General features: G+C 51.8%; 1 protein-coding gene across 1 annotated transcript in view; it reads left to right on the top strand.

Moving 5' to 3' along the window:
• The window catches only part of GALNT17 (polypeptide N-acetylgalactosaminyltransferase 17), a 225,535-nt gene extending 219,075 nt beyond the window's left edge, over positions 1-6,460 (top strand). The window contains exon 11 of the mRNA XM_041484915.1: positions 6,386-6,460. Coding sequence (XP_041340849.1) covers positions 6,386-6,460 — 75 coding nt within the window. The remainder of the gene's footprint in view (positions 1-6,385) is intronic.
• The last annotated feature ends 6,809 nt before the right edge of the window (positions 6,461-13,269 follow it).

Here is a 13,269-nt window from a genome sequence, read left to right as displayed (position 1 = left end):
CTCCTCCTCCTGTATTTAGTAAAAAGGCACCCCCGTCTTTTAAAGCACCATAAAAGGCATGAGAACATAAGACAATAAGAATCACAATAAAAAGCCATAAAGTACCTTTAACTAAAGATGAAACCCCTCCAGTTAATGCCCATTGTCTGAAAAGTTCATTGACCCAGTGTGGTGCAGTGGTTTGTGCTGAGGGCTTGGGCAGCAGTGGCATTTGAACCTCCCCATGGCGTTGTGAGGTGGCCAGGAGTCCACTGCATCATTTCCCTCCCCCTTTTCATTCCCTCTTCCCTTCTCTGGGCTTTTCCTTGGCTTCATGGCCCAGGGTATGGGAATCATCTCTCCTCTACTCTCTCAGTGTCTGTCACAGCAAGAGCAGACTGGGCTGGGTGCTCCAGATGGGAATTCAGCCCAGGTCTCCAGGGCTGGAGAAGGTGCTGGCACTCCTTGCACGATGATTCCACGGACATGGATGCCATCATTAGCAGGAAAACCCTGCCCTCAGCTCCTGAGGCCCTTTGAGTGAGGGGTTTTCACTTTCAGAGCCCACAGATCTCTGCCAATCCCTGCTGGACCCTGGGGTCCAAGCAGAGCTGTGGGAAGCAGCACTCAGGCCCCAAAGGTGCTGGGTGCAGGGAAGGGTGACAGGCTGAGGACAGGGAGGGGACAGAGAGATAGCTGGATTTAGGTGGTGGTTGTTGAAGAAGAGCCCAGATCTGAACTGGATTCCTGAAGGAAAACACGCACTGTCCCCAGGGAGACCTTCCAGTGCTGAAAGGGGCTCCAGGAGAGCTGGAGAGGGAATGGGGACAAGGGATGGAGGGACAGGACACGAGGAACGGCTTCACATTTACAGAGTGTGGGTTAGGTGGGATATTGGGAATTAGGAATTGTTCCCTGGGAGGGTGGGCAGGCCCTGGCACAGGGTGCCCAGAGCAGCTGTGGCTGCCCCTGGATCCCTGGCAGTGCCCAAGGCCAGACTGGACATTGGGGCTTGGAGCAGCCTGGGACAGTGGGAGGTGTCCCTACCCATGGCACGGATGGGATGGGATCATCCTTATTGTCTCTTCCACCCCAAACCTTTCCTCAGCCCCTTCTGAGGGGATCTGGCAGGGGATGAGGCCCTGCTGGGGCAGAGCCTTTTCCTATGGACAAAGTCTGTCCAGCTCCACAGGATTTCTTCCAGCTCCGGGCTCCTGCAGGGCTGAGGGAACTCTTCCATGGAGGGCAGCACTAATAAACTGAGCTTATCCTGCATCCTGCATTGACAGCTATTATGGTCGCAGGGCCCAGAAGGAAAGCCAGGAATTGGCTCTTTGGAGGATAAGGTGGGAATGAAAAGAACAGAAGGAATGTTTTTGCCCAAAGGTGCCATCTCTCTGTGCTGCAATCAGAGAAGTGCACAGCTACAGCAGGAATTGTGTGCTCTGGGACATCCCAGAGCCTATTGGGGTGTCTCCATCCTTTTTTCAATGATCCTGCTCACTTCAGACATCCTGGGGCTCTTTTCTTACTGTGCCTTGGCCATTTTCCAAAGCAGCAAAGGGTGCAGGCAGTGATCATTTCTGAGAGAGCAGCTCCAAGGGCTGTGATAAAAGCTGGGAGCTCTGTGCTGTTGTTGGTGTGATATCAGCCCACACAAAGGGCTGTTCTCCGTGCCCAGCCTGCAATTGGAATCACTCAGGCATTGCATGTAAAGCCCTGCCTTTGACAGAACTGCCCAGAAAGGCTCACACTTTGCACACAGATTATTGTCAGGAGTGCAGTGGGAGTGCAATGAACCTGCTCTGGAATCAGCCCTGACTGGCACAGCCAGAGCTCCACGCAGGGGGGCATCTCCTCTTTCCACTAGATGTCATAAACTGGTTTTTTTCCACATTTTCAGAACCTGCTTCCCGTGCTTTCAGCTGCTCCACCACTTGATGAAGGCAGTCACGTTGATAATCCCTGAATAAACTCCTCTTTTTTGGATTTTGGGCATTTTTTTCCCTCTAAGTCATGCTTAGCTTCACGCTTTTTTCCCCACCTCGCACACACGTGCCAGCACATTCTTGCTGCCATGCTGCAAATGCCACACTGTGGCACGTCTGCTGCAAGCTCAGAGCTCTTTTGGGCTTTGATTTGCATTTTTAACTTTCAGCTGCTCCAGCATCTTCCCTGAAAGTGGTGATGACATTCCTGTTCTGTTGCTGAGCAGAAAAAATGGTGAGGTTTAGCTTTTCTCAGTTAAGTCCAGCTCAGAGCTCATTGTATGTCCACTCTGTGCTGAGCCTGGGAAGGTAAAACTCAGCCCAGCCCTCCCAGAGGAGGCTGCATTTTGTCCAGAGGCGATGACTCCTGGCAGGGGCACTGGGAGTGTCATGGCAGGGGTGGCACTGGATGGGCTCCAAGGTCCCTGCAACCCAAAGCATTCCATGATTCTCTAAGTGTCCCAACTTTTTCAGAGCTGGAGGAGCTGTGCTGACCAAGTAGGACAAACCATCAATTCTCACACTTCACCCTGGTTTAATCTGAGGACAGGCACTGTAAAACCCCTGCTCTGAGCTGGCCTAACAGATAGCCAAGACTCCACCTGAGTTGTCTCCGGGAGATCTCCACATCCCCGATGGAAAAGCACATATTTGTATGTGAGGTGAGCTTTGCTTTGGGAGGTGTTGGCCCTGCACACCTGGGAGAGATCAAACATTCCTGAAGGCCCAATTACAGATCCAAGACAAATGCTGAGCTAAAAAAATAAGGGCTAGAAAACCTCCTCCTGCTCTTTCATCTGTGATGCTTCCTCAGAACTGTTCTATTTCCCTAAGGAAAAAGAACTGGGGAATATAACAGGAGGAAAAGGCAAATGAAGTCATGCTGCTTCTTCAGAGCTAACAGGCTGCAAGGATCTGAAATGCAACCTTTGTTCTTCCAGAATATCCACCTTGCAGCCCAGAGCACTGGGAAGCTTTAGGAGTGTCTGACAGCCTGAACAGGTTTCTCTTTATCCCACACAGTTTCAGGAAGAGTCTAGGGATGTGGCCTATCCAGGCTTTCTGGTGTTCCCAGACGCTGCTTCAGGTGGGGAGAGCACAGGAAGTGCTGGATCACAGCGACATTGCCTCACAAAATCATGGAAATCAGTAAGGCTGGAAAAGCCCTCAGACTTCCTCAAGTCCAGCTGTGAACCCAGCACTGCCAAAGCCACCTCTAATCCATGTCCCCAACATGTCCCTGGCCTCAGTGTGGCAGAGGACAGATGGAACCAGCTGTGGCCCGAGGGATCTGCATCCTGCAGCAGCTCCAGGGGCTGGAATATCCCTGCACTCTCCCCATTCCAGCTCCAGGGGCTGGGCTGGCCCTGCACTCTCCCCATTCCTGGAGCTGGTTTGAGGCAGGGCTCTGGGGACAGCCCAGCCCCATGTGTGGGATTTTAGTTTTGGAGTGGTAATGAAGAAGGAAATGTCATTTTAGGGAGTCAGTTCTGAAATGGGTGGAGATGAATTAATTGAGGAGCTGAAGGTTGCTCTGGATGTTGCTCCAATGTTTCTGTGGATGGATGTGGAAAGGAGGGGAGGAAATGTCTCCACTAAACCCCAGGGAGACTTTCAGGGGATGTGGAGCAGGGCTGTTGGTTTGACCTGGCTGCCAAGTCCATTGTGGGAGCCAGCTGAAGGAGGCAGGACTGGTTCTCATGGATAGGATGGATTTACTGGAGTTAATTTCCAAAGATAAACACAATTATCTGAACTGTTCATTACCCATGAATTATCTCAATGCAGTGTGGTTCCCCAGGATGGAAGATCTGCTCTGTCAGAAGTTTCAGAAATATCAAAATAAACCAAACAAGCCCACAAACTCAGAACAACAAGGGAAGCAAACCTGCCATAATTAGGTCCCAAGGGATGCTTATTCCCAGCTCGATGGAGAAATTAAGTCAATACAATGGAATGGTTAAATATTGACTGAGCTGTAATATTTAATCAAGGAAGATTCATACTGCTCCTCTTTCAAAAGAGCTTGAGCTGCTTGTTTTATTGGCTTTTTAATCAATGTTTTAATTATATCAGTGCTCTAATTTCATAATAAGCTTACATTAATTAAGACAGCTCTTCTATATGCAGAGAGTGATAGGAAAACCAAACCAAATAAGAGGAATGTGATGTTCTCCTGCTCCAGAAGAGATTGAGACTGTGCTGTTTACACTCATTTACTCTTGCAAGGGAAATGATACCAGGAATTTGTGGGACTCAGAGTGACCACGAATTCTTTATTTATGTTTAGGGCAGCTCTGCCTCTGATTCAGTGAAAAATTAGTGGAAATAAGAACTTGGCTAAGCACATACCCAAGGTTGTGCCAGATGTGTACCAAGTTGTGCATCAGATTTCTGGGGAAAAAAAGTATTTGGGTATAATGGAAGATAAATGGGGATCCCCCCCCCAAAATGGGCCTTGGAATCTTCTGGTGGATATCAGCTCTGCCAGAGGGATGAGGGTGAGTGGAGAGGACTGCACTGTTTGTTAAACAGAGACATTTCTCCTGGTGCTTGGGACACTCACAGGTTCACACAGGCTGGGAAGAATCATTGTTTTCCCTGCATTTTTTCCTTCAGATGGGGAGGAGTGGATGGGTTATCCTGGATCAGCAAAGTGTAGGGCACTGCCTGGACCAACAACTCATTAAACTGCTGATTAACACTGCTGATTAGCACTGCCCCTCATTAAACTGCTGATAGCACTGCCCTGTCTTACTGCCACTGTCAAAAACCAGTGACTGCTCCAGGGTAACCACAGTTAGGATAAAATCCTGGAGGAAAGATGTTTAGTGCTGTGGTTGGAATAAATCAGGGACTGTCTCACTTCTTTGCCCTCCCCCCTCGGTGGCACTGGGGACACCTCAGGGCCTGTGGTGGCCTGTGAGGTGATCGTGGCTGGACTCCTGCAGCCTAATTCCTGATGCAAATGCCAATGGAAAAGCAATTCCTCATCTGTTTTCCAGAGGCAGCAGGCAGGCAGATTCCTCCTGCTGAGCAGTGGCTCGGGCAGGCAGCAGAGTGCTCCTGGTTTGGATCAGGACAGAGTGGAAGCAGCCAGCCCTGCTCCTGAGCCTACCTCAGCATGCCAGGGAAGGAGCGATTCCCTGGGACACAGAGAGCAGCACTGTCTCAGCCAGAGGCACTAAAACCTTGTGGTGAGATCATGTCTTGGAGCAGGCCGTGTTTGGAATGCCAGGAGGATGCTGTTATCCCAGGATTTCTTTGCCATGCAACCAGACCTTTGCAAAGCTGGAGCCTTTGGATACAAAGGATTTTCATTAATGAGGTCACCGTGGCTGGAAGGGCTCCTGTGTCCCTGGGGTCACAGTGACTTTAATAATGCATTATTTCCCACTCAGACGTGATACAGACAGAAGAGGATTTGTGTAGCCAGTGAGATAAGGTGTCCCAAAAGCATTAAAAAATGTCTGTGACTGTATAAATAAGTTATTGGGAACTGGAAGGGGATGTGTTGAACTGGCAGCTTTTTGGAGCTGCCCTCAGCTGATGTTGCCACATCTGGTGATTGTCATCTTCTATCAGCGTGAGGAGGCTGTGAGCTGTAAAGGGAAACTGTTTGCCTTGTGAGGATGCTTCATTGACTTTTATTAACACTGGGGTTTAGCTCTACCTGCTGCTGGAAACTCAGCTCAGGCAGGGGCGTTCTCCAGCAATTCCATCACAAATCCTCATGGTCAAACCCAGTGAAAGGGGTAAGAGTATAAACAGCACTGAGCTGCCTCTGCCAGGGTGTGAAGGATGTCTCTTTCAGTTACTCAGAGGGCATCGGGATGTTAGTGTCTCCAAAGCTGAGATTAAAAAGAATTAAATGTTAATGCTCCTTTGGCAGGGTGGCTGTGGTGGAACTGCAGCAATGACAAACACAGTGAAGGGATTTCTGCCATCCCCTGGTGTGGGGTTTCTGCCCAGCACTCAGCACTGCCACGGGCTGCAGGCACCTGCTGGGGCCTTGGGAGCTGCCCCTGCTGGGACACGTCCCCAGGGTGGCACCGGGGCCAGAGCACAGCCAGCTGCACCGGGCAAAAGCCATCGTCCCCACCCTTCAGCTTGGACAGGGCCCTCAGGGGCTCCCTTGAACCCTGGTCAGAAATGAACTGAGCAGCAGGAGCCACGGACGCTGTGCTCGTGGAGATCCCCTCCTGTGAGGCTGCCTTCAGAAACCAGATCTGTGTCCTCCTGGGGATCTCCTGCACCTCCGTCCTCCTCCTGCTCTCAGCACTCCCTGCTGCAGCGCCACTGGAGCTCTCCCTGACAGCAGAGCCCGAGCAGCAGGACGGGCCTGAGGAAGCGCCCAGCCCCGCCAGAGTTGGGACAAGAATTCCTCCCACTGCTGCATCCGCTCTCGGCTGCCTCAGGCGGCCCTCCCCGGCCGGCTGCGGGTGCTGGAGGAGGCTCGCACACACCGCAAGAGAGCGTTGAGCATGGCCTGAGGGGTGAGCACAGGGGCTGCTGGGGCTGGCATGAGGGACCGACGCTGAGGGATCAGGGACAGGCGCTGCAGGGATGTGGGACAGCAGTCGAAGGGCCCAGGGGACAGGGCCTGTCCCACTGCCCCAGCAGCAGCCACGGACCCTGGCCCAGGTGTCCCACCAGGGGCTGGGCCTGGGAGCAGGGGAGCACCCGGTGTGCGCTCACTGCTTGCCCAGGCTGCACAGGGACAGCGGCACCTGCTGGGGCCCTGTGGAGCAGCCCCCATCGTGCCACGTCCCCAGGGTGGCACAGGGGCCAGGGCACATCACATGTACTGTGTGAGAGGACCTTGACTCCAAAGAGCCATTTCCCAGGTGATGGGCCGCTGGGGGTGGTGGTTTCCCAGTGGTCAACTCCCAGTGACAGCAGATCAGTGTCCCCTGAGTGCCCAGCATGTCCAGGTGTGCAGCACCAAACTCCCAGTGACACCACAGCAATGTCCCCTGAGTGCCCAGCATGTCCAGGTGTGCGGTATCAAACTCCCAGTGACACCACAGCAGTGTCCCCTGTGCCCAGCAGGTTCAGGTGTGCAGTGCCAAGGCCCTGGGCAGAGGCTGGAATGAGCACAATCATCATTGATTCCCTGGGGAACGCTCAGAGTCTCCTGTGTGGACACGTGGGCAAATACCTCAGGTGCCTCTTGCTTGGTCCTGCTCAGCCAGAGCTCCCACAGCCCCTCTGGAATGCCTGGCATGGCCTTCCTTCCAGAGGGAAGCAGAGGAAAATCATCTCTGCAGCCATCATGGTGTCCAGCAGCTGCTGTGCCACGGGGCCACTGAGAAGAGGCCCTGGAGCTCTGGTCAGAGGCTGCTGGGCAGGGATTTCCCTGTCCCTCCTGAGTCCCACACACGCCCTGGTTGTGCCCGTGGTATGAGATCAGGTAGATGCCATCAACTCCCACCAGATCCAGCTGCTCCAGGGTAGATCCTCAGATCCCAAACCTTCAGCACCACCTGCACAGCCAGCCATTCACCTGCTGAGTTCCCCTGCCCTTCCCAAACCCTGACTCCTTTGTCTGGGAGGTCACAGGAGAACAGGATGTGCTCCTGGGCCTTTCAGCACCTTTGGATGTTCAGAGGTGTCCTGTCACAGCACCAGCAGCCCCCGTGTCACACAGTGGGAGTGGACAATGACATCTGGGGCCCAGCAAGCCTCACATCCTCCCAGTGCCATCCCACATGTGAGCTCTTTCTGGGCACCAGATTCTCTGGAGAAATCACCTGGATGACAAGCAGGAGTTCTTAGGAGAGAATCCCCAAGTGCTGATCCCTGAGGGGCATTTTTGGGGCCCTGGTTCTGACAGGGGGAGGTGCCTCAGCTTTGCCTTTTGCCTTTGCTGCTGCTCTTCTCAGGGGTGCTGTAGTACAGCAAGGCTGTTAAAGGAGATAATGTTTAACTGCAGGTTCTTTCCCATTCCTTGATCACCTGAAATGGTTTTGTCTTCTCCAGCTCCTCCATAAAGGAGTCTTTATTCATGGATGCTGACTCTGATTTTTTTGAAAATGCTGCAATAATTGCAATTATGAACTGAACTCCAGCTTCATGCCTGACATATCCTGAATGGTTTAAGCAGTTCATCATGGCAGCACTGAAACTGCTTTCCCAAGAAATGCCAATACTTTGGAGCAGCCCTAACGTATTACATCTTTCTCTGAGCCTGTTACTGAGACCAGCAGAAGCAAATCCATGTCCTCAAAGTTTTTTCAGTTTTATCCCAGTCTTGTCCCTCTCATTTCTTCCCTTCTGCCCTCTGAACTGATGCTTGATTTTCCTCCTTATAGGGGGCAATAATTTTAAAATACTTGCAAGGTTAATTTCTCCAAGAGGGAGTGAATGCTGTGATCACTCTCCACGTGAATAGGACAGGAGTTAATTGATTTTAAAAATCCTCTCTGAAATGGAGTATATGAAATAATAAATATTCCAAGAAGAATGTTGTAGATCTTCAGGATTAAAGTACAGGTTATGCACTTTCAAATAAATTTAATTTTGGCAGGTCTACTTTGACAGGTCCTAAGCTGGAGCCTGTTCCTGGTACTTGGAGATTGCTCTCACCATAAGAAGCAATCCCCATTTTCAGTATTTTTCAGGCTTTTAGGTTCTCTCCAGTTCAAAGTGAGAGAAGACACTAAAATTGGCACCAGCACAGTGGGAGCTCACACAATGTGGTAGGAAACAGCATCCCCTCTCCCTCAGATCCCAGGGCTTTGGTCACTGGGTTCTTCACGCATCTTCCTGGATCCGTCTGTTCACAGCCCTTCCAGGCTTCTGCTTGTGCTCAAAAAGGCTCCCTGAGAAATGGTGAGAAAAAATGCTCTATCCTGGGGTCTGTGAGAATGCTGTATCCTGGCATCCTGATAATGAACTACCTGGGGGGGGTGATTGCCATTCCTGACCACTGAATTCAGGAAACCAGGTGTCCCTCCCCAAGCAAGGCTTGGTTTCAGCCCAAGGTCACCAGACCCATCCTGAGCGAGGCAGGAGAAGCCCACAGGTGTTCCAGACACCTCCCACGTGCAGGATGCTCCAAGCTGCTCCCATCCCTCCTGCACCAGGGAGGTCCCTGCTGCTCCCCAGGCACAGACGGTGGCAGGAACATGGTGCCAGCCCAGGGGGCTCTGGATGATAATTCAGATTTAGAAATGAGGCTCTGTCCCCTCGTACACGGGGGAAGAAGATGAAGAAATCTCTTCTTAATGAGAGCCAGGGTGCTTGGAGAATTCACCACTGTGGTCTCTCTGATAACTTCATGGCAAGGGCTTGTGGAGGCCTCAGGGCATTGCCAGGAACCTGAGGAAGCATTTCTGTACCAAAAGGGTGGTCAGACACTGGGACAGGCTGATCACCTCATCTTCTCAGAGACATGGTCAATGCCCCAAGCCGGTCAATGTTTAGGAAGTGTTTGGAAATCACCCTCGAAAACCTGCTTTAACTTTTGGTCAGCCCTGAAGTGGTCAGAGCTGGACTGGTCATAATCACTGCAGGTCATTTCAGCTGAAATAAACAGAACTGGTCTGGTCTCTTCCATCCCAAACTGGAGGAGTGCTTGGGGAAGCTGAGTGCAGTGAAGATGAGCAGCCGGAACTGGAATGTGGCAAAAAGGGAACTGTGTCCTCCCCACAAGCAACCTGAGGCTGATGAATTCCATGTTCATTCTCTGTCTGAAACCACCTCTCTGGAAGTTTAATTTCAACGATCTGCAGATGTAAAAGCTGCTGGTGCAGGCCTGGAATCTCCACAGCTCCATATGTGAACATGCCAGGCCAGGGATGAGCTCCCCAAAGGCCAATGGGAAGGATGCTCTTGCTATTCCATCCGCATTTCTCACTGAACATGCAGATGAGTTTAATTTCTATTTAATCAGACTCTGCAAACATTAATCACTTGAGAGTTTTCCTGCTTCACATGCAGTGATTACCCTTCTTCCCCCAGCACTGCTCGTACCAGGCTGGGGGCTCTCAGCCCCGCCAGGTGACATCTTTCACTTCAAGGAGGTTCTGGTGCTTTGCTGTGAAACACACTGTGAGCTGGAACTTGCTGCATCCGGAGGTGGCTCAGTGGCATCGTGTTCTCCTTGGGGCTGAGGTGCTTCTGACATCTCTGCTCTGCCCCTGGAGCAGTGCCAGGAGTGGAGACATCAGTGGAGCCTTGTCCACATCACCCCTCACTACAGGGGGTGACCCCAACTGCAGAGAGAGCCCAGTGCTGGGTGTTTGCAGCACGCCCAGTGCTGTATTTGCAGCGTTTGTGCTCTTGCTCTGCAATCTCTGTGTGTCTGTGAAATTCAGCACTGCAGAGATCAGGGACAGCTGCTGCTGTCCCAGCTGTAATGGCAGACACAGGGAATGACTTCCCACTGCCAGAGGGGAGGGATGGATGGGATATTGGGAAGGAATTGTTCCCTGGGAGGGTGGGCAGGCCCTGGCACAGGGTGCCCAGAGCAGCTGGGGCTGCCCCTGGATCCCTGGCAGTGCCCAAGGCCAGGCTGGATGGGGTTTGGAGCAGCCTGGGACAGTGGAAGGTGTCCCTGCTATGCAGGGGTGGCACTGGGTGGGCTTTGAGGTCCTTTCCAATGCAGACCACTCTGGGATTCTACAATCTTTGGTGTCTCAAACCCAAACATGTGGGTCCCATTCCTGCACCTGCTGGGGATGTGCCCGAAGTCTGCAGTGCAGAGAGACCTCCCTGGCAGGTCCAGCTCCATGAGTTCAGCACAACAGAGGCTGAAAACTGATGGGCTGGAGGCATACACCTGAATTTTTTGTGAAACTTTATAGAGAAAGAGCTGGAGCTTTTGCACAACTTTAGCTCCCAGAGTTTTGTCCCTTTGTGTTTATAATTTTAGCTCAGACCTAGAGGCATTTTTCCTCCAACAAAGGAATGATATTTTTCTTGCCCTATGGGTGGAGGACACTGCTCCTTGAATTAAAAACTGCTCCTTCTGTGTCCCTGAGCAGTTTGAGGATGCTGAAATTGGCTTTCCTAGACCACCAGCATCCTGTTACAGGTTGTGGGCCATGTGCTGACACTTGCATTTAATGTCTGCAGTGACACCCCTGTGATCATCTCAGCTGTCTGTCATTGCATGGGCAGTTATTTCTGACAGCTTATTCCAAAGCAGGTCAGTATGGGCAAGGGGAAATTTAGGCAGTAATTAGGGTTAAAAGAGATTTATTGCAGTGTGCCAGGCGTGGCACTTGACATCCTCAGCCTGATACTGCCACTTCCAGTGGATTTATCATCTTCCCTTTTGGGGAGGTGATGGTGGAGCAGGGCCTTTCTGCCCAGGAATGGTATTAAAGTAAAATAAAACATCTGTCAGCCATCCCTTACTGTTCTGTGCCCAAATCCCTGTATCCCTGGCAGTTCCTTAATTCTGTCTCCTCTTTTTTTCCCCCTTTTCCCCTCCAAATTTCCCCAAGCCTTAGCAGCTGGCTGAAAGTGGAATGAAATCATCCCAGCTCCTACACAGACAGCCTCGTTTCTGAGGGAGGACCAAGGATGGAAATTTCTGCTTCACAAAGCTGCAAAAAAGTAGAAGTCAGGGGACTGATGTGCAGCATTCAGCAAGCCTGGTGCTGCAGCAGAGATCAACATCTGCTGTAATTACTTTCTTTAGAACTTCACAATTGTCCTGATAATTTTGGTAGGAAGAAGAACAAATGGGAAAAGATCCGGAAGATACTCTCGGTGAATTTTTTAATTAAAATGTTTTTGATTTGTTGAGAAACACTGAAAGAAGCAATTAAAACAAGATGATATTGGTCTATACTTACAAGGGAGAGCCTTGCCAGGATTAACTGGCTTGGCCCAAATAAATTACTGCCTCTGGATTTGCATTAGCAAATACTTCCTAGAGATGTTAATGAGGAAAGAGCGAGAATGGAGTGGGTGAGATCATAGCAACAAAGGCAGCCTGCAGGGCCACAGAGTCCCAGAAGGGTCTGGGGTGGAAGGGACCTTAAAGCTCATCCCATCCCATCCCATCCCACCCCTGCCATGGCAGGGACACCTTCCACTGTCCCAGGCTGCTCCAAGCCCCATCCAGCCTGGCCTTGGGCACTGCCAGGGATCCAGGGGCAGCCCCAGCTGCTCTGGGCACCCTGTGCCAGGGCCTGCCCACCCTCCCAGGGAACAATTCCTTCCCAATATCCCATCCATCCCTGCCCTCTGGCAGTGGGAAGCCATTCCCTGTGTCCTGTCCCTCCATCCCCTGTCCAAAGTCTCTCTCCATGTTTCCTGCAGCTCCTTCAGGCCCTGCAAGGCCACAATTCAGTCACCCCAAAGCTTCTCCTGTCCAGGTGAGCATTCCCAGCTGTCCCAGCCTTTCCTCCCAGCAGAGCTGCTCCATCCCTCTGCTCATCCTGGAGCCTCCTCTGGGCTCCTCCAGCAGCTCCAGCTCCTGCCTGTGCTGGCCCAGGGCTGGGGCAGCTCTGCAGGTGGGGTCTCACCTGAGCACAGGGGCAGAATCCCAATCCCTGCCCTGCTGCCCACTCTGGGATCAGCCCAGGGCTGGGGGAGGGGCTCTGGGTCAGGCTGGACCTGCCTGGGGAAAGTGTGGGGTCAAACCAAGACACTGCTGCAGGTTTGAGCTTGGGGAGCCCAGCCATGGCCAGAGGGGCTGTGCCTGAATTTCACTCAGCGTAAGGAAAGGTTTATTTATTTTCTTCAGGCTTCATGTTTCAGTAATTCAATTCCAAGCCTTGGCCAGGCTCCATTTAAACAAAGCAAGGATCCAGGGTGTGAAGTGCTGTGCTGTGTGATGACCTAATCCAAATCCCACAAAGTCTGGGAATGTTTCCACTGCCTCCCTGGGAGCTGGATTAGACCTGCACTATCGCTCCTGCCCAGTGCCAGTGCTGGTTCCACAGCAGCAGCAGTTCCTAAAAACCCTGATGGGGCACGGCTGAAGGATGGGGCTTTTGGGTGGTGTTTTTACCTTCATTTCTCCATTAATGGAGAGAATTAAATTAGCCATTCAAATCTCCATTAATGGAGGTATTAAAATGACAAGGGAGATAAACAGGTTTTGGTGGAGCTGGGACAATGGTTGTGCTGGTGGGATGGTTCTGGAGAGATAAAGCTGTTTGCTCTCAGGCCAGTTGTGGGGTGTTTTTTCCCTTTTAAAGCAGCTTTTCTCCTGCAGTCAGGGGTGATTTCCTGGTGGTGTCACACTGAGCTGTGCTCACCTCTCCAAGGGCTGATGGGCAGAGGAGCAGCAAGTGCCAATGTGTGGACAGCTCTGGTGGCTGAAACCCAAGGCACAAGC

Source organism: Pyrgilauda ruficollis, unplaced genomic scaffold (genome assembly GCF_017590135.1).
Source record: "Pyrgilauda ruficollis isolate IOZ18807 unplaced genomic scaffold, ASM1759013v1 scaffold69, whole genome shotgun sequence".
NCBI lineage: Eukaryota > Metazoa > Chordata > Aves > Passeriformes > Passeridae > Pyrgilauda > Pyrgilauda ruficollis.
Note: the sequence above shows the minus strand (reverse complement) of the source record. Positions and strands in the feature narration are given on the sequence as shown.